Source organism: Conger conger, chromosome 7 (assembly GCF_963514075.1).
Source record: "Conger conger chromosome 7, fConCon1.1, whole genome shotgun sequence".
Classification (NCBI taxonomy): domain Eukaryota; kingdom Metazoa; phylum Chordata; class Actinopteri; order Anguilliformes; family Congridae; genus Conger; species Conger conger.
This window is the reverse complement of record NC_083766.1, coordinates 4,376,714-4,400,888: the sequence shown is the minus strand read 5'-3', so window position 1 is coordinate 4,400,888 and position 24,175 is coordinate 4,376,714. Positions and strand designations below refer to the sequence as shown.

The window sequence follows — 24,175 nt, the reverse complement described above, 5'->3', positions numbered from 1 at the left end:
GGTTAGCGTGGAGATAGGACTTGGGTATGGTGGTATTTGAAGGGTTTCTTCCGTTTCATTTTGGGTCGGTGGTTTTAAAATCTTAATTTCTTCATTCCCATTGCCTTTTCTGACACGGGCCAGATGTGTATTGTTTCGTAATGGCAGCAGGATAACGTTAATCTTGGTTATATTTACACTGCGCGAGATGGCTGTGCAGATGAAGTGAATGCGATAACTCCCCAAGGAATTGTTTCAAACCGGATACTTGAAAAAAAACAAAAACCAAACAACAGAAAAAGGCTGTTTTGTAGGGGTGGGAAGGGACCTAGTGAACAATCTACGTCTGCCTGAACACAGTTGCATGCAAGGCGTAAGTAGTAGCCTTGTTGAAAACATTTAATTTGTTGCTGTACGTAGTGCAAAGTGCGAGCGCTCTGCAGCATACGCCACGCGCGTCTGGGACAGTCTGCTCTGGTCGGCCAGCACGTGACGGACGGTACAGTAGCTGGAACGCGCAGCGACTCGCTGGTGCAGCGGTCGGCTTCAAAACTCATATCCCCGCATACTTGGCGATACCTAGCAACAGTAATACCCCTACCGCTAAGGACAGCCGAATTAATTCTGCAGGCTCGATGATACCTCCTTAAAATAGAATTGTCAAAAGTGCTACGTGATTGCGACAACGTAAATATTGATGCCAGATGCTGGCTATCTGGATTGCAATATATGTAAACATTGTGGCTTTGGTTAGAGAATTACGTTTATTTCCACATAAAACAAGGAAGTATTATTTTAATTGAAATGTTAGAAATGGTCAAATACGGGTTTTTGTCTATTGTTTGAAACACAATAAAGCATTTTAAAATGATCATGAATGGTGATTACCAGAAACTGAGATCAAATTATTAGAATAACTAATTCTGGTGATTTATCCCATGAACAAAAAATGCTTGATATTGTAGTTTAACCCATGTCACATTTGCCGTTTTGTTTCCTGTGTAATTGTTTTTTATTGTGAGTTTAACTGTCAAATTACCATCTTTATGTACATTATTTATTATTTTGGAAAGGGGTGAATTGGTTTCTGAGCTTGGCATCCGTGTTCAACACACATTTGCCAGTTGGTCCGCAGTGACTGACATGCATTTTTAATAGTATGAGGTAAGGCTGCAAGCTAAATCAAGGGAGTCTGTTTACAATGTCAAATGACATTCTGTTAATATGCTTCTCACTAGTGGGTCAGTATTGAGCCTGTTGCTTTGGAACAAAATAAATCATCTTGAGTAATTAAAGAATTTGAAACATTATTGTTAACCCTCAAGTTTAGGTGTTTGTGCTTTCCTAAGCTAGTTGAGTTGTTAATATGCATCACAATTAACGTATGCACCAGCGAGTAGTCATTTCCCATGTGACATGAATCTACATTACCACAGGGACTATAGGGTCGATCCTGGCCTGAGCATTTCTCTGGCCCTGCAGAAGAAGAAGGCCCATCAGCGCTAGACTGTTTTAATGTGTTTAGATCAGTCCCGTGTGGTCTGGGTTCTGGACCCAAGTTTGGTGGAGTGATGGGGGCCTGCCACCCGGAACTCAAGGACTTGCGTTTGTTAAATGACGATGAACGATGATTGTGCAATTCTGCGAAGATGGATGGGACAGTGTGAGGTCACGAATAATGTGATTCAGAACGTTCGTAACTGAGCATTCTACAGTAATGCTGATGTCACAGTCACTGCTGGTGGGAATGAAATCGGCGGAGTTCTGGAACACTGACTCAGAATCTTTAAGAAGTTCTGCTCTCTTCTCAGGGTTAAGCTAAAAGCAGCGCTGACTAACTTTGTCAATGGTGGGTTTGAGAAACAGGGGCTGTCCCATGCCGCGTTCAGTCACATGTTTCCCAGAATAGCCGTTTGAAGGATATACATTTCAAATAAAAGGTTCCTGCAGCCTCATTTTTAGAAAGAAATTAGGCCTGTGCATTTCATTTATTTAAATAGGATCCCCCCCCTCCCCCAGTCCTTCCTTCACCAAAAAAAGATTCACATTCATTATTTAAATTTTATTTTTTTATTTTGTTTGCACCTGCTTGTGGGTTTATATGTTGTGACATAAAATCTAGTATTTTAAAGCAAGTTTGGATAGCAGCCCATTTACCATTTAAATATTTGAATTACTGAATATTTAGTTATAAAAACGAAATGGTTTCACTGTTGACATAATTGACAAATTGGGCCTAAAGATTCCATTAGCCAGTAGCAGTTGTGTCCATATTTTCGAAAATAAGGAACAGAAAATAGACTGTATTGGTCAAAAACCTTTACGTTTCCTACTTGTGACAGACCAAAGTTCCTGTTAACCCTGAACCGCATCTTTTCTGCAGAAACACACGCGCACACACTCATCTCATTGTCACTGAGTAAGTCATGAGACCTAGGGATAACTCCAGCATGTAGAGATGACCTCTCGCAGTGTGTGGGCCGGTAGGTTGTTTGCAGACGTGTGTTCTAAGCAGCGTGTGTGCTTGAGTGCCACAGCTTGGCACTCTGTGGGTTTCTCGGTTTCTGTACGGTGTGATTGTCACCGCTGGCAGTTTGAGGCTGCCTTCACGACGCAGCATTAAGAGATGCAGCACCGATGCCGGACGTGTTGTCATCACAGCTCTTGGCAGGATCTCCGGTTTCCAGGAAAACAAGTATTGATGGAAAATATTAAAGCAAAAGAAAGGTAATGCTCCGGCTGAAAGCTGTGGTGCGGCCGGGTCTGGTGCTGATGGTTCTGGTGCTGATGGTTCTGGGGCTCCTGGCTCTGGGGCGGCCAGTTCTGGTGTGACCGGTTCTGGGTTCTGGTGTGGCCGGTTCTGGGTGCTGGTGTGGCCGGTTCTGGGTGCTGGTGTGGCCAGTTCTGGGTTCTGGTGTGGCCGGTTCTGGTGCGGCCGGTTCTGGGTTCTGGTGTGGCCAGTTCTGGGTTCTGGTGTGGCCAGTTCTGGGTTCTGGTGCGGCCGGCTCTGGGTGCTGGTGCGGCCGGTTCTGGGTTCTGGTGTGGCCAGTTCTGGTGTGGCCGGTTCTGGTGTGGCCGGTTCTGGTGCGGCCGGCTCTGGGTTCTGCTGTCGCAGGTTCTGGGTTCTGGTTCGGCCGGCTCTGTTACAGCCTGCTCTGGTGTGGAAATCTGAAAGCTTCTCTGGCTCACACCGTTAAAAAGCTCTTCCTCTGGAATACCAGGCAGGGCAGCTGATTGGCTGACCCTCTAAAATAAGCCTAAACACCCCTCACATTTCGGGCAGCGGGCATGTGACCCGGCGCTGGCATACTGCACATTGCTCTTGCTTGAGCGCGAGGGTTTTGTGGCTCATTCCTGCTCGGTACGTCTGGTCCTGCTCTCTCAGACGGGATGCCCTCCGCCCCCTCTGCCTCCGCCCCTCTCTCAGCCCCTCGTTCTGCGGGATTTCTCCAGGATAACGTGGAAGTTTCATTAAGCACGCGATACGTCAGAAAGGCTTCACGTGTGCAAGCGGGCTGCCTTATGTCACTGATTAACCCTTTAAGCTGTAAGTAGTGAGATCACAGATATGTGATTTAGAATGTTCTTAGCTGAACATTCTTTTTTATTTTTATTTTTTATTTTATTTTTTTTATTTTTTTTAGCTGAACATTCTAATGCTGATGTAACGATCACTACTGGCAGTTAAAAGCAATGGGAGTTCTAATTTAGAATTTCAGAAAAAACCTGTTTCTGAATATGTTTCTTATCAATGAGCATGTGCAATATGCAGATTTGGAGATGGGTGGGTGTAGTGTAGCTCCTGTGTGCACCCATGCCTTGATGTCCCTCCTACACAAACAGAAGCAGGTTTATTTTAAAGGTGAGAATAAACGGGGGCACTGAGAACCAAGGCCTGCTGCCCAAGATGGCGGCTGGCTAGTCTTGGGCTCCTGTCAATGCCACAGTCGCAAGGCCGTGTCGTAGACCGGGTGGGGGCTCGTTCAGACCGTGTCGTAGACCGGGTGGGAGCTCATTCAGACCGTGTCGTAGACCGGGTGGGAGCTCATTCAGACCGTGTCGTAGACTGGGTGGGGGCTCGTTCAGACCGTGTCGTAGACCGGGTGGGAGCTCGTTCAGACCGTGTCGTAGACCGGGTGGGGGCTCGTTCAGACCGTGTCGTAGACCGGGGGCTTGTTAAGACTGCTTGTCATCATGTTCCAATCAGAGCTATTTTAAGTGGCTGGAGTTCTGAGTTCTCAGAACTGCAGGGTCATGCTGAAGCTATGTTTTTGCCCGCAGGGTTCTGGATGAATAAACATTCATTCATTTTAGGAGTAAAAACGTTACGGCTGTATTTTTCCAGTTTTCATGAACGCTGCCAAGTCCTATGACAATGAACGTAGTCTAATTGCTGTAGGGGAATAAATTCAGGGATCATGCAGTTTTTCACATACAAGGCCTCCATTTCCTAATGATAATATGCAGCACATATTGCCCAGTTGCCGTGATAAATGGCAAATCAATGGTGTGATCAACATTTACGTTTTTGCCAACTTTAGTGTCTCGCTCTCGCAGGTATTCAAATTCATATTGGAACAAGCTGCTGAAAAAAAAAAAGCTTGCAGAAAAAAGAAAAAAAGAAAAGTTGTTTTTCCCTTTAAATTGGCAGCCACTGTCTGGAACGGTGCTTGAGGGATCGGAACTTTTGGCGTTTGTCCATACTTGTACACAAGAATAAATTTGGTAACCCTAGATGAACTTTCTCAGGATTACAGTGAGACTGGAGCCAGATGAAGCTGTGTGAGCACAGAGAAATGGCTGCTCTTACATTGTCCATCGAAAGTTTTATAAAATTTTATTTTTCATTAAATGTTTTTGTTATTATTTGTTATTATTGCTCTTTGCAGCTGTTACATGCAGATCCACAGGAGACCTGGTATTGCTCCCCCCCCCCCCCGGGGGCTGTTAATTCCGGCAGATGACAGACTTTCCTGACATTGTCATGATAACAGGCCGCACATGACTGGGTGACTCTCTGCATTTTTAACACCCCTGGACCCATCCCGTGTGCGCGCTGCCTGTGAAATCTACTTTCGCAGGTAACCGTGTCAGTGCTGGATAAATGTCAACATTTGCAAAATCAATATTTGGTATTTAATTATTAACGCAGATCTCGTACGGGGTGAGGTTCCTGCTCCGCTGTATCCGCCCGCTTCTGGCCTGTCTGCAGAAAGGCTTTCTGAAGCTGCCACGTGGGCCCCTGGGCCTGTGTGTTGGGAACGTGTGGGTAAATGTGCAATATAATACCTGCCCATTAATTATTAAGCTTTCAATGTGAGCCAGTGTATTTTTATTATTCCTGTGGCGCGCACATCCCGATGTTTGTGTGTTTGTGCACTGGGCCTCATGCAAGAACCTCTCGCACAAACTTTCTGCTTCTGAAATTGCTGGTGCGAGTGATTTAAGAGAACTTGGCGCATTCACCAATGTTCTCTTTTTTATTTATTTTTTATTTTTTTAAATGTCTTAGGTAGGAACAAAGTTGGTGACCAGTGGTCCCGACCGGTCGTATGAATCATGTAAACAACGCAGAGAGGCTTGAAGTGCAAATGAAATATGAATCAAGATTCAGCGCCTGCATTGCTTATTTCTCACCCGAATTAAAACCTTCTTTTTATTAATTAAAAATAAAAAATCATGAATTTTTTCCCCCCTATACGTGGCAGGCCGTTTTTCTCCCACTGTGGTTGCCAGTTGTACCCCCTCTGTTCCGATCCACCGCGTTGCCGTGGATACACCGCAACGGCCCCGTCGCTTGGCGACCGGGGATTCTCGAGGTCCAGGATTCCGAGAGAGCGATGCCCGTCGCCTCGGGTGCTCCCGCGACCGTGACTCCGAGACGAGTAATAATAATAATAATAATAATAATAATAAACCTTTTATTGAACCCCGTGGGGTAATTTGGCCTCTGCATTTGACCCATCCTGGTTATTAGGAGCAGTGGGCAGCCACAGTGCAGCGCCCGGGGAGCAATGTGGGGTTAAGGGCCTTGCTCAAGGGCCCAACGGCTGTGCGGATCATTTTTATTGTGGCTCGACCGGGATTCAAACCACCGACGTTGTGGCTCCCAGTCATGTACCTTAACCACTACGCTGCAAGCCGCCCCCTACAGTCAGGAGTGCTGTTGCACACACTGTGGCACTCGCCCCAAATGTTTAAAAAAATATCTTTTAGTCGACTGTTTAGGAGGAATAAGAAAGTCTATCCAGAGTCCACTATGAGAGCGTTGTATGTTTTAACAAAACCAGTACGTCCCGTGTTCTTGTTTATCCCATTGGCCGTCTATCCGACGGAACCCACCTAAAGTAGTGGAAACACTGTGTTATAATGGGCGTCTTCATTTGGGACAGTTTTCTGAAGTTTGCCGAATCCGATGTGGCACACTCGTACGGACCCTTCGCACGGAAAAAGTAAGACGAAGTTACGATGAGTATACGAAAACATTCTTGCCTGGGGCCCGTTGTGTGTTCTATGATTTCCTAATAATGCAGATGGGAATTTTCTCTCTTCGTACGTTCCAGCAGTTCTCTGACGTAGGACGTTTCCACGTTTGGGTGAAACGGGACGCCTCCAAGCACGAACGCCCTTCGCCCTCCTCCTCCTCCTCATTGTTCTTTGTTAATAATTAGTCTTTGTGAATACCAGACATACACATACACTGGGTGTAGTCTTTTGTTATTCAATGCTCACATGATGAATTCCATCATCAAAATACCATAATGCATTGTTTCCTGTTGTGCCCTGTTGTCGTTAGTGTTGCCATGGGGCTATAGAAATAGTGTAGGAGTGCTTTAATAGCCTGGTGGCTGTTAAATAGCCTCCATGCATAATCCTGCAGCAGCGCGACACAGCGGTGTTCCTGTAAGCGAGGTTTTGGCTGTTATCTGTCGTGGAGCAGATAGCGAGCGATCTTGTGACTCACTGCATGCGCAGACGGTGTGTTTGAGCTGCCTTGTTTGAGTGAGTTATCAGGTCCGGGGTGCGTAGGCCTGTGCTATAAAACTCAGAACGTCATGTGATTCCGTCCTGCTGAGCCAAGAGAGGGAGCGAGAACAAAAATCTCCCTCAATTTGTAATTACCCTGCTGAAAAAAAACAGCTGGTAGCTGGTTGACCAGTTCAGACCTGCTCCCAGCTTAACAAGGTTTAACTGGTTGACCAGTTCAGACCTGCTCCCAGCTTAACAAGGTTTAACTGGTTGACCAGTTCAGACCTGCTCCCAACTCAACGTGGTTTGCCCAGCTCAAGCTATGTTTTGAAACAGCTGGTAGCTGGTTAACCAGCTGGGACAAGCTACACCGACCTGGTGGTTGACCAGCTCATACCCAGCTAGACCAGCCTGCTCGGCTCAATTTTCTAGTTGGTCATGCTGGCATATTTAATTTTATGGCAGAGTGCAAACGGGCAATCTTGTTCCAGAGACTATATAGCCTATGGAGGACAGGCTGGAACATGCTGTATTAAAGAGAGATTCCCTCCCTTCAGCCACCACTGCCGTGAGATTCCTCACATGCCCCTGTTCCTTCCTCAGTCTCTGCTTGCTCTCCCAGAAGTTTTAGTCTTATTCTTCTTCACCCCCCCGCGTCGTGTCCCGTTCGGAGGACCTGACCGGCTCGGTCTCTTCCTCTGCGGTGGGTGACTCACTCCAGCCCCCCTCCGGCTCGGTCAGGCGGTGCGGTTTGGCGGCGTCTCTCTCTCTCCGTCCCCGCTGCGGGGGGGGGAAACGTGGGAATGCGTAGCGGTGATGTCATCATGCGCTCCGTCGCGGATCATGCGAGGATGGAATGCTCAAGTCGCCGTGGAAACAGCCCGGACGGGGACGACTAGCCCTGTGTTTGTGTGCCCCTGACCCGGGCCCCCGCAGCAGGTAGAACGAGTTCCGTTCGGTAGCGGGCTGAGTCTCCCGGGCCCCGCTGACGGGTTTTTGGGCGAAGGGATTTGAGGCGACTCGGTGGGAAAGGACGCGCGCTCGTGTCGGAGTTGGAGTTCTCCTCGGTGTCGGGCTGCCGTTTGCACCGCTGGCTTGCGTAAATGTTTGATTCCCTTATCTGGCAGAAAACGTTCAATCCTGCACTTTGCCGTCGACCTCGTGCCCATAACCCAGTGTGGCGTGTCGCAGAGAACATGCGGCACGCGGCTGGAGAAGACCTGCCTAACGTTTCAGATGCCGGTGTCTCTGCTGAAAGAGCTGTGTGAATACGGGCTGTTGGCTTGGTTAATATGCTCCACACATGCTATGCAACTAGAAAAGGAAAATATAAGTCAGTCTTAACAAGCATCTTAGTCCCATATTTATACTTAAAATACTTTTTGGTTAAAAAAAAACTCCAAATGAGGTGATAGAGTTTCACTTGTCAAGCAAACAGTAACTTGGTCTTTCTACTTGGAAAAAGGAAAGACCTTAAGTCTTATTACAACTCATTACACGACTAAAAATGCTTGTTAAGAAGGCCATTTTTTGCAGTGCAATCTCCCAGAATCTTCTCTCACGTAATTGATAATGTGGTTATATGTGGGGTTGTGTTTTTGTAAGAAGTGGAAGCCACACACTGCAGCCGGTGGTTTTGATATGTGTGGCTGCCTCAGCAGACGGCTCTTCTGTGAGATCTTCTGTTCTCCGTCATTGCGGATGGACAGTGCAGAGAGGGTCACTACCAGTTTCCTGAGTGGTTTTATGAATCATTCACACACAGACTTTAGTGTGCGTGTTACTCATGGGCTCTAGAGACTTTGACTGGAGGAGAACAGGGGAACATATTCAGTGAAAGGGGGGGGGGTTTACTCACTGTGAGGGTCTGGCAGGACTCCCCACCACCCCCACCCCAGATCTATAATATAATAATTATTATTATTATTCATAATAATAAGAATACTATAATCATGTATATCACTCCCAGGCCAGGCTCCACTTTGAATTTCAGGAACAAGGGATTCTCCTCCCTCCCTCATTCTCTCGCTCTCTTGCTTTCTCTGTGTGCGAGTGTGCGAGTGTGCGAGTGTGTATGTGTCTGTGTCTGTGTGCTGGTGTGTACAGGACAGGAGAGCTCTAAGGTATGGTGTGCTGATCCAGGTGTCAGTTTCCACCCACGGGTAAGGCTGATCAGACTCTTCAGACTCCCAGCAGCCTGACTGGGGGTGAGTGTGTGAGTGTGTGAGTGTGTGAGTGGAGTGTGTGAGTGTGTGAGTGTGTGAGTGTGAGAGTGTGAGAGTGAGTGTGAGTGTGAGTGTGAGTGTGAGTGTGAGTGTGAGTGTGAGTGTGAGTGTGTGAGTGTGAGTGTGTGAGTGAGAGTGAGTCTGTGTGTGAGTGTGTGAGTGTGTGAGTGTGTGAGTGTGTGAGTGTGTGAGTGTGAGAGTGTGAGAGTGTGAGAGTGTGAGAGTGTGAGAGTGTGAGAGTGTGAGAGTGTGAGAGTGTGAGAGTGTGAGAGTGAGGGTGTGTGTGAGTGTGAGAGTGTGAGAGTGTGAGGAGTGTGAGGAGTGTGTGAGGAGTGTGTGAGTGTGAGTGTGTGAGTGTGAGAGTGTGTGAGTGTGTGAGTGTGAGTGAGTGTGTGAGTGAGTGACTGTGAGTGAGTGTGAGTGTGTGACTGTGAGTGTGTGTGTGTGTGGGTAAGTCATGCCCTCACCTAAACCCTCACCCAGACACCCTCTCTGTCACATGCCTGGTTCTGGGCCGGGCCGAGGGGCAGGCCGGAGCGGTCCTTTGTCCAGACGGCCGCTGGTCACCTGACAGCCTCATGTTGTTGTGTGGATTTAGCTCTGTGCTATTCTGAGCCTGTGCTGGGCGGAGAGGGCCAAGGTACCAGGGCCCACAGCCATGCCAAGGTACCAGGGCACATTTACACCATGATGCCAACTCGCCGTATTTATAATAATCATCATTTCTCATGTAGCCAACGCTTTTATCCAAAGCGACTTACAGTTGATTAGACTAAGCAGGAGACAATCCTCCCCTGGAGCAATGCAGGGTTAAGGGCCTTGCTCAAGGGCCCAGCGGCTGTGCGGATCTTATTGTGGCTACACCGGGGATTGAACCACAAGCCTTCCGGGTGCCAGTCAAGCACCTTAGGCACTAGGCTACAGGCACCTTAGGCACTAGCCTACAGGCACCTTAGGCACTAGGCTACAGGCACCTTAGGCACTAGCCTACAGGCACCTTAGGCACTAGGCTACAGGCACCTTAGGCACTAGGCTACAGGCACCTTAGGCACTAGCCTACAGGCATCTTAACCGCTACGATACAGGCTGTCGTGCCATATTTACGGAAGGTTGCTGCTCGGATGTGCTGCTGTGTGTTTTGGGGCTAACCTTTTAATAAGATTGTTCTTCATTTTGGTTTTTTTTCTTAATTACACGTGGAACAGATTTCAGTGCATAGAACGTACAGGAGAATTTATTTGCGGTTTCGGGCGCTGACGTATCGCATCGTGTAGCTGTAAAAATAGCTTTGGGGTTGGCATGCTGTTCGTTGTTCTGCAGATCTACGCTCAGAACTCGTTTTTTATGGAAATATTATTTTATTGCTCTGTGAAATAGCTTTTGTAGCGTTACTGCCGGAAGACACCACTGTGTTGTGGTGAACCCTGCCCAGCTTATCCAGCCTTCAGTGGAGCTGCTCCACTGAAAAAAATATCATTTTCAGTCAAATTGACCTTTTTCTGTTAACTGCTGTAAGTCATCCCTGGATTGTTCAGCTTGCCGGATAATGCCACCTTTTGCATGACACGCCATGTGTATGGTGAAATCAGTTTAATTATTCACAATTTCTCATAGATTTTCTCAAAATCTGGTGATAAAAATGGCTTCAAACATTATTTAGACTCTGAAAGAATTAGAACGATATCTTACTGAGGTCAGATTATACACAGCCACAAAAATGTTCTAATCTGTAATTTCCGGCATCTTTAATAAAGTATTCAAATGAGACATATTTTGTCGGAATTTATCTTTTCCATTTTCCAAGTCCATACCTCATGATAATTGCATTATGTACCTCTGAATTGATGTTGAAGACGATGCATTTCGGTGGAACGTAACCCTTAAATGAAAGTTTTGGTGCTTTTTGCAGAAGTGCCTTTGTCCACAGTGTTTTGAGGATGTTGTTCTTTTGAGCATTTCTCCAATCGATTGAAAACCTCACGCTTGGCGCGGTTTGTTGCACACACACACACACTCCACTGTTTGTTGCACACACACACACACTCCACTGTTTGTTGCACACATTTGATTTGGCCATTTCCTCCGTTCAGCCTCTAACCAACTGTCAGTCGTTGGTTTTCTGTACCAACAGTGGAGTCAGATGAGTGAATCTCTTGTGTAAGTAATGTGATTGCAGTGTAGAAGAGTCAGGTGAGTGAATCTCTTGTGTAACTGCAGTGACTCAGTGTAGAAGATTCAGGTGAGTGAATCTCTTGTATAAGTAAAGTGATTGCAGTGTAGAAGATTCAGATGAGTGAATCTCTTGTATAAGTAATGTGATTGCAGTGTGGAAGAGTCAGGTGAGTGAATCTCTTGTGTAAGTAAAGTGATTGCAGTGTAGAAGATTCAGATGAGTGAATCTCTTGTATAAGTAATGTGATTGCAGTGTGGAAGAGTCAGGTGAGTGAATCTCTTGTGTAACTGCAGTGACTCAGTGTAGAGGAGTCGGATTGCACCAGAGAAGCTGGTGATGTGCTTTACTTTTCCCTGGCTGTTGATTGAAATGACAGGCCTCCAGTCCAGATGTAGCACAGAGTACACACAAGTCTTTCTTTTTTTTCCCCCACTGCAGCCAAGGCACTCTGTTGTGTGGTGGGGAGTTGGGGGCGTTATGTAGTCTTTCAGACTGCAAATGGAAATAGTCCAGCTTCTTCTGCACAGCCAACTTCTTCTGGGCGTTCTACAACTTATGTCTCGCACCAGACTCGACGATGTGGGACAATCTCTGTTAAATAATTCTCCCATTGTTGAGGTTTGTATGTGTGAGAGCTGCAAACTGAACTTAAAGTCTGAAAATGGCTGTAGGAATGGCTCTCCCATTGGCTGCATGACCCTCAGCTGGGTTGGAATGCACAGTTAGTCCACTGTACGCTGGGTCCTCTCACTTATTCACGAGTGTAACTCGAGAAGCGTCCGCTTCTTAACGCTCAAACCTAGCATTTTTTCCAGGGACAGACTTCTGTTAGCTGTGATTTCATTGGTCGAACGGATGCGGGTCGTTTTGCAGCCAATGTGCCATAAGGATGTGTGATTGATAGCTTTCTACTTGTGGAAAAAAAAGGTTATTATTGGCTCAGGCCAGGAATTCTCTCTCTAGTCCCCGGGGCTTGGGGTTGGCCTGTACCCTAGCATGAGCTGTCGAGACAGGCAGTGGTCATGGAGCTGATTCTGTCTCTGAGAGCGTTTTAAACCCTTTGAGGTGTGAGATCACTGATTCTGTCTCTGAGAGCGTTTTAAACGCTTTCAGGTGTGAGATCACTGATTCTGTCTCTGAGAGCGTTTTAAACCCTTTGAGGTGTGAGATCACTGATTCTGTCTCTGAGAGCGTTTTAAAACCTTTAAGGTGTGAGATCTCTGATTCTGTCTGAGAGTGTTTTAAAATCTTTGAGATCAGAAATGCAGCATGCGATTAGAATTTTCTGAACTGGACATTCTAATGCTGATGTCACAATCACTACTGTAAATTGAAAGCAGTGAAGTTCTAGAACACCGACTTAGAATTTTGGAGAAAAAAAAACAAAACATTCGGAACACCCTGCTCTTCAAAAGGGCAAAATGTTTATGTAAGCTTTCAGAAGACATGTTGGGACGTGTGTGTTATTTTAATGTCACATTGAGTAACCTACCTCTCTCAGAGAAGGCAATTTCAAGAAAGGCCTACTCAGACTCTCTGTGAAGAAGAGTGTGCATTTCAGTGCAAGATTATGAATAACAGCATTGTTGTATATTATGGCTGTTCTTGGTTTCTTTAGAAATGTGCATGCATGTATTGCGCTTTTGCAAACATCCAATTTTGTTACCACCCCCCAAAAATATTCTGTAGTATTTTGTTTTTCACATCATGAATCTTCTCGGTAAAGAAAATGATTTGTTAAAAGCTGAACGTTTTCTCATTGTTATGAAGTTAATTGCTTGCACATTACTCATGTTTTTCCTTTCATACGCTTTTATTTTGTTAATCTTTATAAAGGGTTTTGACCGTCCCATCCTGTCAGCCTGCCTGTCAGTGCGCTAATCTCAGCCTATAAACACACGGCTGGAGTCCGTACGCCAATATCCCCGCAATAAATCTCTTTATTAACACATCTCTGCACACCAGCTCCGTCCCGCAGATGTTTAACCAAGTCCCCTCCGCTTGGAGTGCGCGCCATGCTTCCCTGTTAAACACACAGCGCTGATTGGAGTCTTCTCAATGGGATCAGGATCAGGGCGTTGTGCCTACAGGAACGGGAATGGCCAAGGACAAAAAAAGAACGACACAAGCTGAGGGCCTATTAGGAGCTTGTTAGTCAACATCCTGGACCTTTCTTGAACTGTGCATCCATTCATTCTGGCTAACTCTTCAGCCCTCGCGTGAGGTCGCAAATATGTCATTAGAATGTTCTCGACTTGAACATTCTGATTCTGATCTCACGGTCACAACAGAGTTCTAGAACACATACTTAGAACATTCCAAAAAAAAATGGAATGTTCTTGAGTGCAGCCAGGAGGTGTTTTTGTTGTCGGTGTTTTGTTATGTTGTTTGGTGCATCTTACTGAGAGAAGTGTGTGTGTGTGTGTGCATTTCCTCTTCAGTTGGCCTTCCCCCGAATTGGAGCCCGGCCAGATCAGACTGATCGTGTACCAGGACTGGTGAACGACGGGGGAGAAAATGTCCTGTTCGACTCGAACGCCAAAAAGAGAAGTGCGGAGGAAGCCCCTGGTTCGGTAAGAGCGGCAGTGGGCCTCTGCAGCACTGCCCCGTGCAGGGAGCTGTAATCCACGCTCTGGGGAAAACGGCTAATACTGTTTAACCCCCTGCAGCTATATTTAGAGTACCGGACCGGTTTAGACTGGAGGTCTTATCTGCAATAATAATAGAATCAGCTGACGGGCGGTGTGTAAGCATTCTGTTCACATGCACATGACTCAAGTCGCTTTCTCACGTCCTCTCTCTCTCTCTCTCTCTCTCTCTCTCTCTCTCTCTCTCTCTCTCTCTCTCTCTCTCTCTCTCTCTCTCTCTCTCTCTCTCTCTCTCTCTCTCTCTCTCTCTCTCTCTCTCTCTCTCTCTCTCTCTCTCTCTCTCTCTCTCTCTCTGTTTGTCATCGCACTGTCATGGGTTGTGCAAAGCCATGTGGGCTAGCAGTGACTTTACTCCTGTTACTCTTACAACACACATTTCACCCTTGTTACTGCTCTCCTACAACACACATTTCATCTCTGTTACTGCTCTCCTACAACACACATTTCACCCCTGTTACTGCTCTCCTACAACACACATTTCACCCCTGTTACTGCTCCTACAACACACATTTCACCCCTGTTACTGCTCTCCTACAACACACATTTCACCCCTGTTATCCTACAACACACATTTCATCCCTGTTACTGCTCCTACAACACACATTTCACCCCTGTTACTGTTATCCTACAACACACATTTCACCCTGTTACTGCTCCTACAACACACATTTCACCCCTGTTACTGCTCTCCTACAACACACATTTCACCCCTGTTATCCTACAACACACATTTCATCCCTGTTACTGCTCCTACAACACACATTTCACCCCTGTTACTGTTATCCTACAACACACATTTCACCCTGTTACTGCTCCTACAACACACATTTCACCCCTGTTACTGCTCCTACAACACACATTGCACCCCTGTTGCAATGTTTCCAGATCAAAATAAACCTGTCCTATGGAGCTTAATCGTGATCAGAACTTTTTGCATGTTAAAATGAGCCCTTTTTATTGTATTGTTAGTAGACCATTCACGATGTTATGTCCGCTTCCTTTTTCTGATAAATGAGAGGTGTGTGGCGATGAGTTTCCTGGTAAGGGAGGTTTTTGTAGTGAGTAGTACACTGCGGTTTAGGCCTCTGTCTGACTCTGTCTGAGTGGAATGCTGAAGTAGAACTAAGATCAGGGGATTGTGTGCTGCCCGAATCACATGACACTTTCTGGCCAAGGATAGTGTTTGTCCTGAGAGAGAGCGAGAGAGCGAGAGAGCGAGAGAGCGAGAGAGAGAGAGAGAGAGAGAGCATTCAAATTGTGTACGTGTGAGAGAGAGAGGGAGGGAGGGAGGGAGGGAGAGAGGGAGGGAGGACAGGCGAGGCTGTAAGAGTATTCAAAGTGTGTGTGTGTGTGTGTGTGTGTGAGTGAGAGAGCACGAGGGAGGGAGGGAGGGAGGAGGGAAGAAAGGGAGAGGGGGGGAGAGAGAGGGAGTGCGGTTCCAGATCACGAGTTCCTGAGGAAGTCATATGACATAGGCTCACATGGTCACAGGCTTTGTGTTCCCTCTGGGTGCGGAGCGGAGCAGACCAGACCAGACGCTGTGTTTGGACGTGAGCCGCGTCCACGCCAGCATTCCACAGTGCTCGCGCGCTTTCCCCCCGCGGACACGGATGACATCGCGCCGGCTTTGTTTTCATTAACACGTCTGCCGATTAAACCCCCTTTCATTACGCGGCCAGGACGTTTCCTGTTCTCGCAGACGAAGGCGATGTGAATGTACGATTCAAGATGCGTTCAACAGATTAATTCCTGAGCCCACGAAAAACAAATTGCAAGCTTGGCGGCAGACCTGGGTCAAACACGTAATTGTTTTTGATTCAAATAATTTTCTATGCTTTACTGAGCTTGTCTGGTGTATTGGAACCTATGAAATGCTCTCAAAAAGTGCAAAACCCCACCTTCTGGTTCTCTTGGCTCGCTCTGTTGCACCAGGCAAGAGCAGTCGAGCACGGAAAAGTATTTGACTGAAAGCAAGTGGGTGAATGTGTTGTGTGTGTGTGTGTGTGTGTGTGTGTGTGTGTGTGTGTGTGTGTGATTTTAATGTCTCTGTACGGGAGTGCTGCTAGCGTGTAGTAGGGTGAGTTCAGGTAATTTGGGACACTTATTAAGACTGACGGTGAGGAAAGACTCAGAAACTGCATTTACAAAGAAGTGTCCCAAATTACCTGAATTCACACTGCTGTAGCCTGTGCAGTCTGTCGCTGCCTGGATCAGGTTCCGCCTGAAGACACGCCTGTGGACAAACAAAAAGAAACGCGCCTCCCACCGCTGTTCCAGTGTCACTTGAAGCCCGCCCTGCAACACCTTCCTGGAGTAAACGTCACACTCCCCGTGAATAATGGCAGCTTAAGTAGTCCATATTTTGATTTGGTCTTTGATAACTTTTCCTTCATCCAGACTCTTGCGAAGGGATGTAGGCTCGGAAGGGGAAGGGCCAACAAAGCGCCGTAAAATACACAATTGTTTTAGATTCAAATACTTTTCTGTGCTCGATTGATCTTGCCTGGTGCACTTGAGCTAATCAAGAGGACCAGAAGGTGGGGTTTCGCACTTTCTGAGAGTATTTCATAGGTTCCAATACACCAGACAAGCTCAGTAAAGTGGCGAAAAGTATTTTAATCCAAAACAATAACTTTTTTAAGCGCAGGTCTGCTACCAAGTTCACACTCTGTTTCAGGGTCTGTGGAAATGCAGTGGGAGCTAGCATACTGCGGCTAACTCTCTGTTAGAATGACAGTGGGTATAGAGCAGACATTAGCGTACTGCGGCTAACTCTGTTAGAATGACAGTGGGTATAGAGCAGACATTAGCGTACTGCGGCTAACTCTCTGTTAGAATGACAGTGGGAGTAGAGCAGACATTAGTGTACTGCGGCTAACACTCTGTTAGAATGACTGGGAGTGGAGCAGGCATTAGCGTACTGCGGCTAACACTCTGTTAGAATGACTGGGAGTAGAGGCAGGCATTAGCGTACTGCGGCTAACACTCTGTCATAGTGGCGGTGGGAAAGCAGCAGGTGTGAGTGTTCTGCGGCTTGCGTGCTGCGGAGTTGCAGGTACTGACAGTGCTGTTGTGTGTGTGTGTGTGTGTGTGTGTGTGTGTGTGTGTGTGTGTGTGTGCAGAAGCCCAGTGCGGACGCCCAGCTCCGGATGTTTGGGAAGTGCTGTAAGCTCCGGCCACACCGGCGGCAGCTCCAGCTCCCTGGACAGCTGCTCCTCCTCTGCCTCCGAGCCCCGAGAGCAGGGTCCCCACTACACTGTGAGTTACCCAGTCTCACACACACTGTCCCCACTACACTGTGAGTTACCCAGTCTCACACACACACACACTGTCCCCACTACACTGTGAGTTACCCAGTCTCACACACACACACACTGTCCCCACTACACTGTGAGTTACCCAGTCTCACACACACTGTCCCCACTACACTGTGAGTTACCCAGTCTCACACACACACACACTGTCCCCACTACACTGTGAGTTACCCAGTCTCACACACACACACACACTGTCCCCACTACACTGTGAGTTACCCAGTCTCTCACACACACACACACACACACACAGTCCCCACTACACTGTGAGTTACCCAGTCTCTCACACACACACACACACACACACACTGTCCCCACTACACTGTGAGTTACCCAGTCTCACACACACTGTCCCCACTACACTGTGAGTTACCCAGTCTCACACACACACACACACACACACACACACCCTGTCCCCACTACACTGTGAGTTACCCAGTCTCACACACACACACACACACACACACACACACACACTGTCCCCACTACACTGTTAGTTACCCAGTCTCACACACACACACACACACACACACACACACACACACTGTCCCCACTACACTGTTAGTTACCCAGTCTCACACACACCCCCACTGCCCCTGCGACACCTTGTCTAACCCCACCTACTGAGACACACATACACACGCACACATTTACATACTTGTACACACACACACAGACACACTCATTGCTCTCTCTCCCTGCAGAGTTCCCGTTGCTCGTCAGACGCCAGCATGCTGGGGGAGATGATGTTCGGCTCGGTGGCGATGAGCTACAAGGGCTCCACGCTGAAGATCCACCAGATACGGTGAGCAGGGACCGACCCCAGAGTCTCTCATGAATCCCCCCTCCGAGACGCGCCCCCTGGTCCCTCTGTGTGTCCCCCTGAGGGCCCCTGAGGGCCCCGGCTGTGTGTCTGTGGGAGGGGCCCCTGGCACAGTGGGCGGAGCGTATTTAACCCCTCCCTCTCCGCAGGTCTCCGCCGCAGCTGATGCTCAGCAAAGTGTTCACGGCCCGGACAGGAAGCAGCGTCTACGGCAGCCTCAACACGTGAGCCCTCCCTCCCGCTGACAACGCCACTGACCCTGGCCCCGTGCTTCCGGATGACCGGAGCGTGGACTTCACCCTGACTCATCCTGTTTTCTGTTTTCATTTCCACAGGCTGCAGGACAGCCTGGAGTTCATCAACCAGGACTCCAACTCCCTCCGCCCGGAGCTGACCACGACTGCGGGGGGGTTCCTGGGGAACATCGGTAAGGGCCGCCAATCGGATATCGGCAGCGTTTGGTGTCATGAGACTGATCTCAGCCAATCACAGCCAGGTATCGAGCGTTGGCATGGATACGCAGTTGGATCCGTTTCCCGTTCGCTATCAGGATTCGGATTCCCACACTTTCGGTTCCTGTTCAGAACGGCCGAAATGTCTGCTCGCTCAGTTCTGCAAGCGGACGCGTATGTTTGTGTTAATGTGATTCTTTTTAAAGGCTGTATAGGTTGTTGTTGCTAGGATACACTGGAATAGTTAATCCTTTTAATGGGAGGATAGATTTGATTTGATTTGTTTCAGCCATCCATGTATGTGTGTTCGTTCGTTACTTGTATGCCTGTCTGCTTTCTCCATGTTCTAACATTGATATAAAACTGTTCAAAACATTGGTGCCAGAACTAAATTCTTTTTTTAATTGGAAAGCGCATTCCTTACTCTCTCCGGTTCAGTCTCGGCCAGACCGGCGTGCTCCTTTGTTTTGAACTTTTTTGCTCTCATTTAACCCCTCAGAAAACACACCTCTCGCGACACGACGAGCGTGGAAACGTTCCTCCGGCGAGCGCGCCCTTGCCGCGCTCGTGTTGAGGTGCGTTTCCTGAGGGGTGGCGAGGCGCTGACTCTCTGTACAGAGGGAGGCCTTGTGCCGTGTTGCTATTGCGTCAGGTGGGCCCCTGTGGCTCTCGGAGCTTGGTGCTTCACTAACCCCCCGGTTCTGTGTTCTGTGTTCTGTGTCCTGTGTGTCGGTTCTCCTCGGTTCTCGGCGCAGGGTTCTCTCAGCTCTGCAGTCCGCGCCGGGCCTTCTCTGAGCAGGGCCCTCTCCGCCTCATCAAGAGCGCCTCTTTCTTTTCAGGTTCGGCCCGCGCTCTGCACTCTGCACGTCTGCACGCGTGTGGGGGGCCTGGCCATGCGTGTGGGGCTGTGGGCGTGTGTGTGGGGGGGCTGTGGGCATGCGTGTGGGGGGCCTGGCCATGCGTGTTCATGTGTGTAGGGGTGTGTGCATGCCTATGGGGGCGTGTGCATGTGTGTGGGGGCGTGTGCATGTGTGTGGGGGCGTGTGCATGTGTGTGGGGGCGTGTGCATGTGTGTGGGGGCGTGTCCATGTGTGTGGGGGCGTGTGCATGTGTGTGGGGGCGTGTTCCTCATTCAGCTCAGTACCTCCGCTGTGCCTCTTCCTCTCTCTTCCTCTCCCTCTCTTTGTCTCTGCCTCTGCCCAGGCTACTGACACCTCTCCCCTTGTTTTAGCGCATGTGTGTGTGTGAGTGGCAGGAGTGTGTGTGTGTGTGTGTGGCAGGAGTGTGTGTGTGTGTGTGTGTGTGTGGCGGGAGTGTGTGTGTGTGTGAGTGTGTGTGTGTGGCAGGAGTGTGTGTGTGTGTGTGTGTGGGGCGGGAGTGTGTGTGAGTGTGTGTGGCAGGAGTGTGTGTGAGCGTGTGAGTGTGTGTGGCAGGAGTGTGTGTGAGCGTGTGAGTGTGTGTGTGGCGGGAGTGTGTGTGTGTGTGGCAGGAGTGTGTGTGAGTGTGTGTGTGGCGGGAGTGGCCATTTCCCCTAAAAATAGTTTCCCCCCCCTCACCCCCAGGCAAGGCGGAATGTAGCGACCCACTTATGCAAGGGAGGAATGTTCTAGAGCTTCAGTGTGGCACGCGGTGCCTGTACATCACAATAGCGCTGGTGTTGAGCGGATCATAAATCACAGGGACTCCCGGGCCGCAGGTGGGGCTGTGGACCGGGCCGTGGGGTCTGCAGACTCCCCTGCTGTCAGAGAGTGTTAAAACCCCACAGGCTGCCCTGGGCTAATCTCACTGGCACCCCCTCTGTAATCTCCCTTGGGTGCGATGTTTGGTGTGGGGCAGGATCAGTGTGGGGTTTGGGCCCCCCCTCCCTCCTAATGAATGGTGGTGGGGGAGTAAAACGCTTTCACCTCTGCTTGCGCTGTGGGTATGCGGGTGTGTGCTTGTGTGTGTGTGTGTGTGTGTGTGTGTGTGTGTGCTTGTGCAAGTGTGTGTGTGTGTGTGTGCTTGTGCATTGTGTGTGTATGTGCATGTGTGTGTGTATGTTTGAGTGTGTGTGTGTGTGTGTGAGTATGTGTGCGTGTGTGTGAGTGTGTGTGCGAGTGTGTGTGCTTGTGCATGTGTGTGTGTGTATGTTTGATTGTGTGAATGCGTGTGCATGTGTGTGTTAGAGTGTGCACATATGTGTGTGTGCATGTGCATGTGTGTATGTTTTATTGTGTGCATGCTTTGCGTGTGTGCGTTTGCATGTGCGCGTGTGTGTGTGTGAGTATGTGCGTGTGCATGTGTGTGTATGTGCATGTGTGTGTGTATGTTTGAGTGTGTGTGTGTGTGTGAGTATGTGTGCGTGTGTGTGAGTGTGTGTGCGAGTGTGTGTGCTTGTGCATGTGTGTGTGTGTATGTTTGATTGTGTGAGTGCGTGTGCATGTGTGTGTTAGAGTGTGCACATATGTGTGTGTGCATGTGCATGTGTGTATGTTTTATTGTGTGCATGCTTTGCGTGTGTGCGTTTGCATGTGCGCGTGTGTGTGTGTGAGTATGTGCGTGTGCATGTGTGTGTGTGCGTGTGTGTGAGTGTGAGTGTGAGTGCGTGTGCGTGTGCGTGTGCGTGTGCGTGTACGTGTGCGTGTGTGCATGTGTGTGCATGTGAGTATGTGTGCATGTGCGTGTGTGCGAGTGTGTGTGAGTGTGAGTGTGTGTGTGTGTGAGTGTGAGTGAGTGTGTGTGTGAGTGTGGGTGTGTGTGTGTGTGTGTGTGTGTGCGTGTGTGTGCGTGCGTGTGTGAGAGAGTGTGCATCTCTGACCTCTCTGGTCTCTCTCCCTGAAGGGCACAGTAACCCCATGGACATGCCAGGCCGGGGGCTCTATGACGAGAGAGACAGCGGGATCGCCAGATCAGGTAACAATTCCACCCCCACCCCCCCCTTTAAGGGGAATCTCTCTCCTTTTCTAGTGCATTAATCACAGGACATTTTCACCACGCAGTGCATGAGGGATTTCATGTGGGGTTCAGTCAGCTGCTCAGGCAGTAGGCTGTAATGTCACTGGGGTGAAGGCAGGGGTGTCCAGTCTTATTTGAAAATGGCGGGGGTGTTTAGTTTCACTAAAACCACTACGACACCCGATTCAACTCATCAAAGCCTTGATTGAAGACCATGATTAGTTAATCAGTTAATTAGGTGACCATGATTAGTTAATCAGTTAATTAGGTGACCATGATTAGTTAATCAGTTAATTAGGTGACCATGATTAGTTAATCAGTTAATTCGGTGGTGTGGTGGCGACCTCCACCCGCACAGATAAGAGTGGACGCCCCTGGCCCGGAGGTTGAGCCACCATAGAAGAAGACCCAGTTATACAGTGTCCGAGCAGCAGCAGCCTCTTGCACCTGATTGGACGGTGTTGAGTTAATGGCTCCAGTGATGCTCTGGGTCATGTCAGAGTCAGACTGTACAGTTTCCTGAGTTCTGAAGCCAAGAAGCCTAGTGGCTAAGGTACATGACTGGGGCAGCCTGTAGCCTAGTGGCTAAGGTACATGACTGGGGCAGCCTGTAGCCTAGTGGCTAAGGTACATGACTGGGGCAGCCCGTAGCCTAGTGGCTAAGGTACATGACTGGGGCAGCCTGTAGCCTAGTGGCTAAGGTACATGACTGGGGCAGCCTGTAGCCTAGTGGCTAAGGTACATGACTGGGGCAGCCTGTAGCCTAGTGGCTAAGGTACATGACTGGGGCAGCCCGTAGCCTAGTGGCTAAGGTACATGACTGGGGCAGCCTGTAGCCTAGTGGCTAAGGTACATGACTGGGGCAGCCTGTAGCCTAGTGGCTATGATTGGGACCTGCAAGGGTGTAGCCACAATAAGATCAGTGCAGCTGTTGGGCCCTTGAGCAAGGCCCTTAACCCCACATTTCTCCAGGGAGGATTGTCTCCTGCTTAGTCTAATCAACTGTAAGTCGCTTTGGATAAAGGGTCAGCTAAATAACACATTATTATTGTTATTATTATTATTAGTATTATTATTATTATAGACTGCATCTGCACGTTTGCCCGTCCGTTTCTCCCTGCTCCATACTGCCCCTTGGGCCTGGAAAATGTTGGAATGGAAACCCACTCTTTTCCCAATGGAAACCCGCCTCGGCATGGCGGGAACGTGGGGAATCTCACTTTCTCTCTCCCGCGTCATGCGCGGGTGTTTAAATAGAGCGCCCCCCCCCCCCCCCCTTTTTAGCGGCTCGGCGGAGGCCCACGCCGCGAATGCTGGAATGCGCTCGGCCAATCACAGTGCCCCGTGGAGGATGCCGCCGTGTGCGGGGGCGGGGCTTAGCGGACAGGAGCTGCGTGAGATTCCAGCACTGAATCACAAACACCACGGAAAGGCCAATGACTCACTCTCTCTCTCTCTCTCTCTTCCCCCTCATTCTCTCTCTCCCTCTCTCTCTCTCCCTCTCATTCTCTCTCTCCCTCTCTCTCTCCCTCTTTCCCCCTCATTCTCACGCTCACCTCATTTCTCTCTCCCTGTCTCCCGCCTCTCCCTCTCTCTATCTCCGTCCTCTCTGTCTTCCCCTTTCTCTCTCCCTCTCTCTCTCTCCCTCCCTCTCTCTCTCTCTTCCCCCTCTCTCTCTCTCTCTCTCCACAGCCTCTCTGAGTAGTCTCCTCATCACTCCGTTCCCCTCCCCTGGGTCCTCCTTCACCAGTAGCTGTGCGAGCAGCTACCATAGACGTTGGCTCCGTAGCCAGACCACCAGCCTGGAGAACGGGGTCTTCCCACGATGGTGCGAACTTCTATGGTCCTCCACGCTTTACAATGTCTACAGTACCCCACTCAACACCAGCTCAAACACCCTTAATTCAGCTTTACAATGTCTACAGTACCCCCACTCAACACCAGCTCAAACACCCTTAATCCAGCTTTACAATGTCTACAGTACCCCCACTCAACACCAGCTCAAACACCCTTAATCCATCTTTACAATGTCTACACTACCCCCACTCAACACCAGCTCAAACACCCTTAATTCAGCTTTACAACGTCTCCAGTACCCACACTCAACACCAGCTCAAACACCCTTAATTCAGCTTTACAATGTCTACAGTACCCCACTCAACACCAGCTCAAACACCCTTAATCCATCTTTACAATGTCTACAGTACCCACACTCAACACCAGCTCAAACACCCTTAATTCAGCTTTACAATGTCTACAGTACCACACTCAACACCAGCTGAAACACCCTTAATTCAGCTTTACAATGTCTACAGTACCCCACTCAACACCAGCTCAAACACCCTTAATCCATCTTTACAATGTCTACAGTACCCCCACTCAACACCAGCTCAAACACCCTTAATCCATCTTTACAATGTCTACACTACCCCCACTCAACACCAGCTCAAACACCCTTAATCCAGCTTTACAATGTCTACAGTACCCCCACTCAACACCAGGTCAAACACCCTTAATTCAGCTTTACAATGTCTACAGTACCCACACTCAACACCAGGTCAAACACCCTTAATTCAGCTTTACAATGTCTACAGTACCCCACTCAACACCAGCTCAAACACCCTTAATTCAGCTTTACAATGTCTACAGTACCCACAC

The 24,175-nt window shown here is 48.8% G+C and overlaps 1 protein-coding gene across 1 annotated transcript in view; it reads left to right on the top strand.

Annotated features, from left to right (window-relative positions):
- Positions 1–24,175, top strand: part of fnip1 (folliculin interacting protein 1) — a 40,053-nt gene that overhangs the window by 227 nt on the left and 15,651 nt on the right. The window contains 10 exon segments of the mRNA XM_061249280.1: positions 13,788–13,842; positions 13,845–13,919; positions 17,117–17,173; positions 17,175–17,252; positions 18,013–18,113; positions 18,281–18,355; positions 18,467–18,558; positions 19,339–19,422; positions 21,404–21,475; positions 23,210–23,345. Coding sequence (XP_061105264.1) covers positions 13,788–13,842; positions 13,845–13,919; positions 17,117–17,173; positions 17,175–17,252; positions 18,013–18,113; positions 18,281–18,355; positions 18,467–18,558; positions 19,339–19,422; positions 21,404–21,475; positions 23,210–23,345 — 825 coding nt within the window.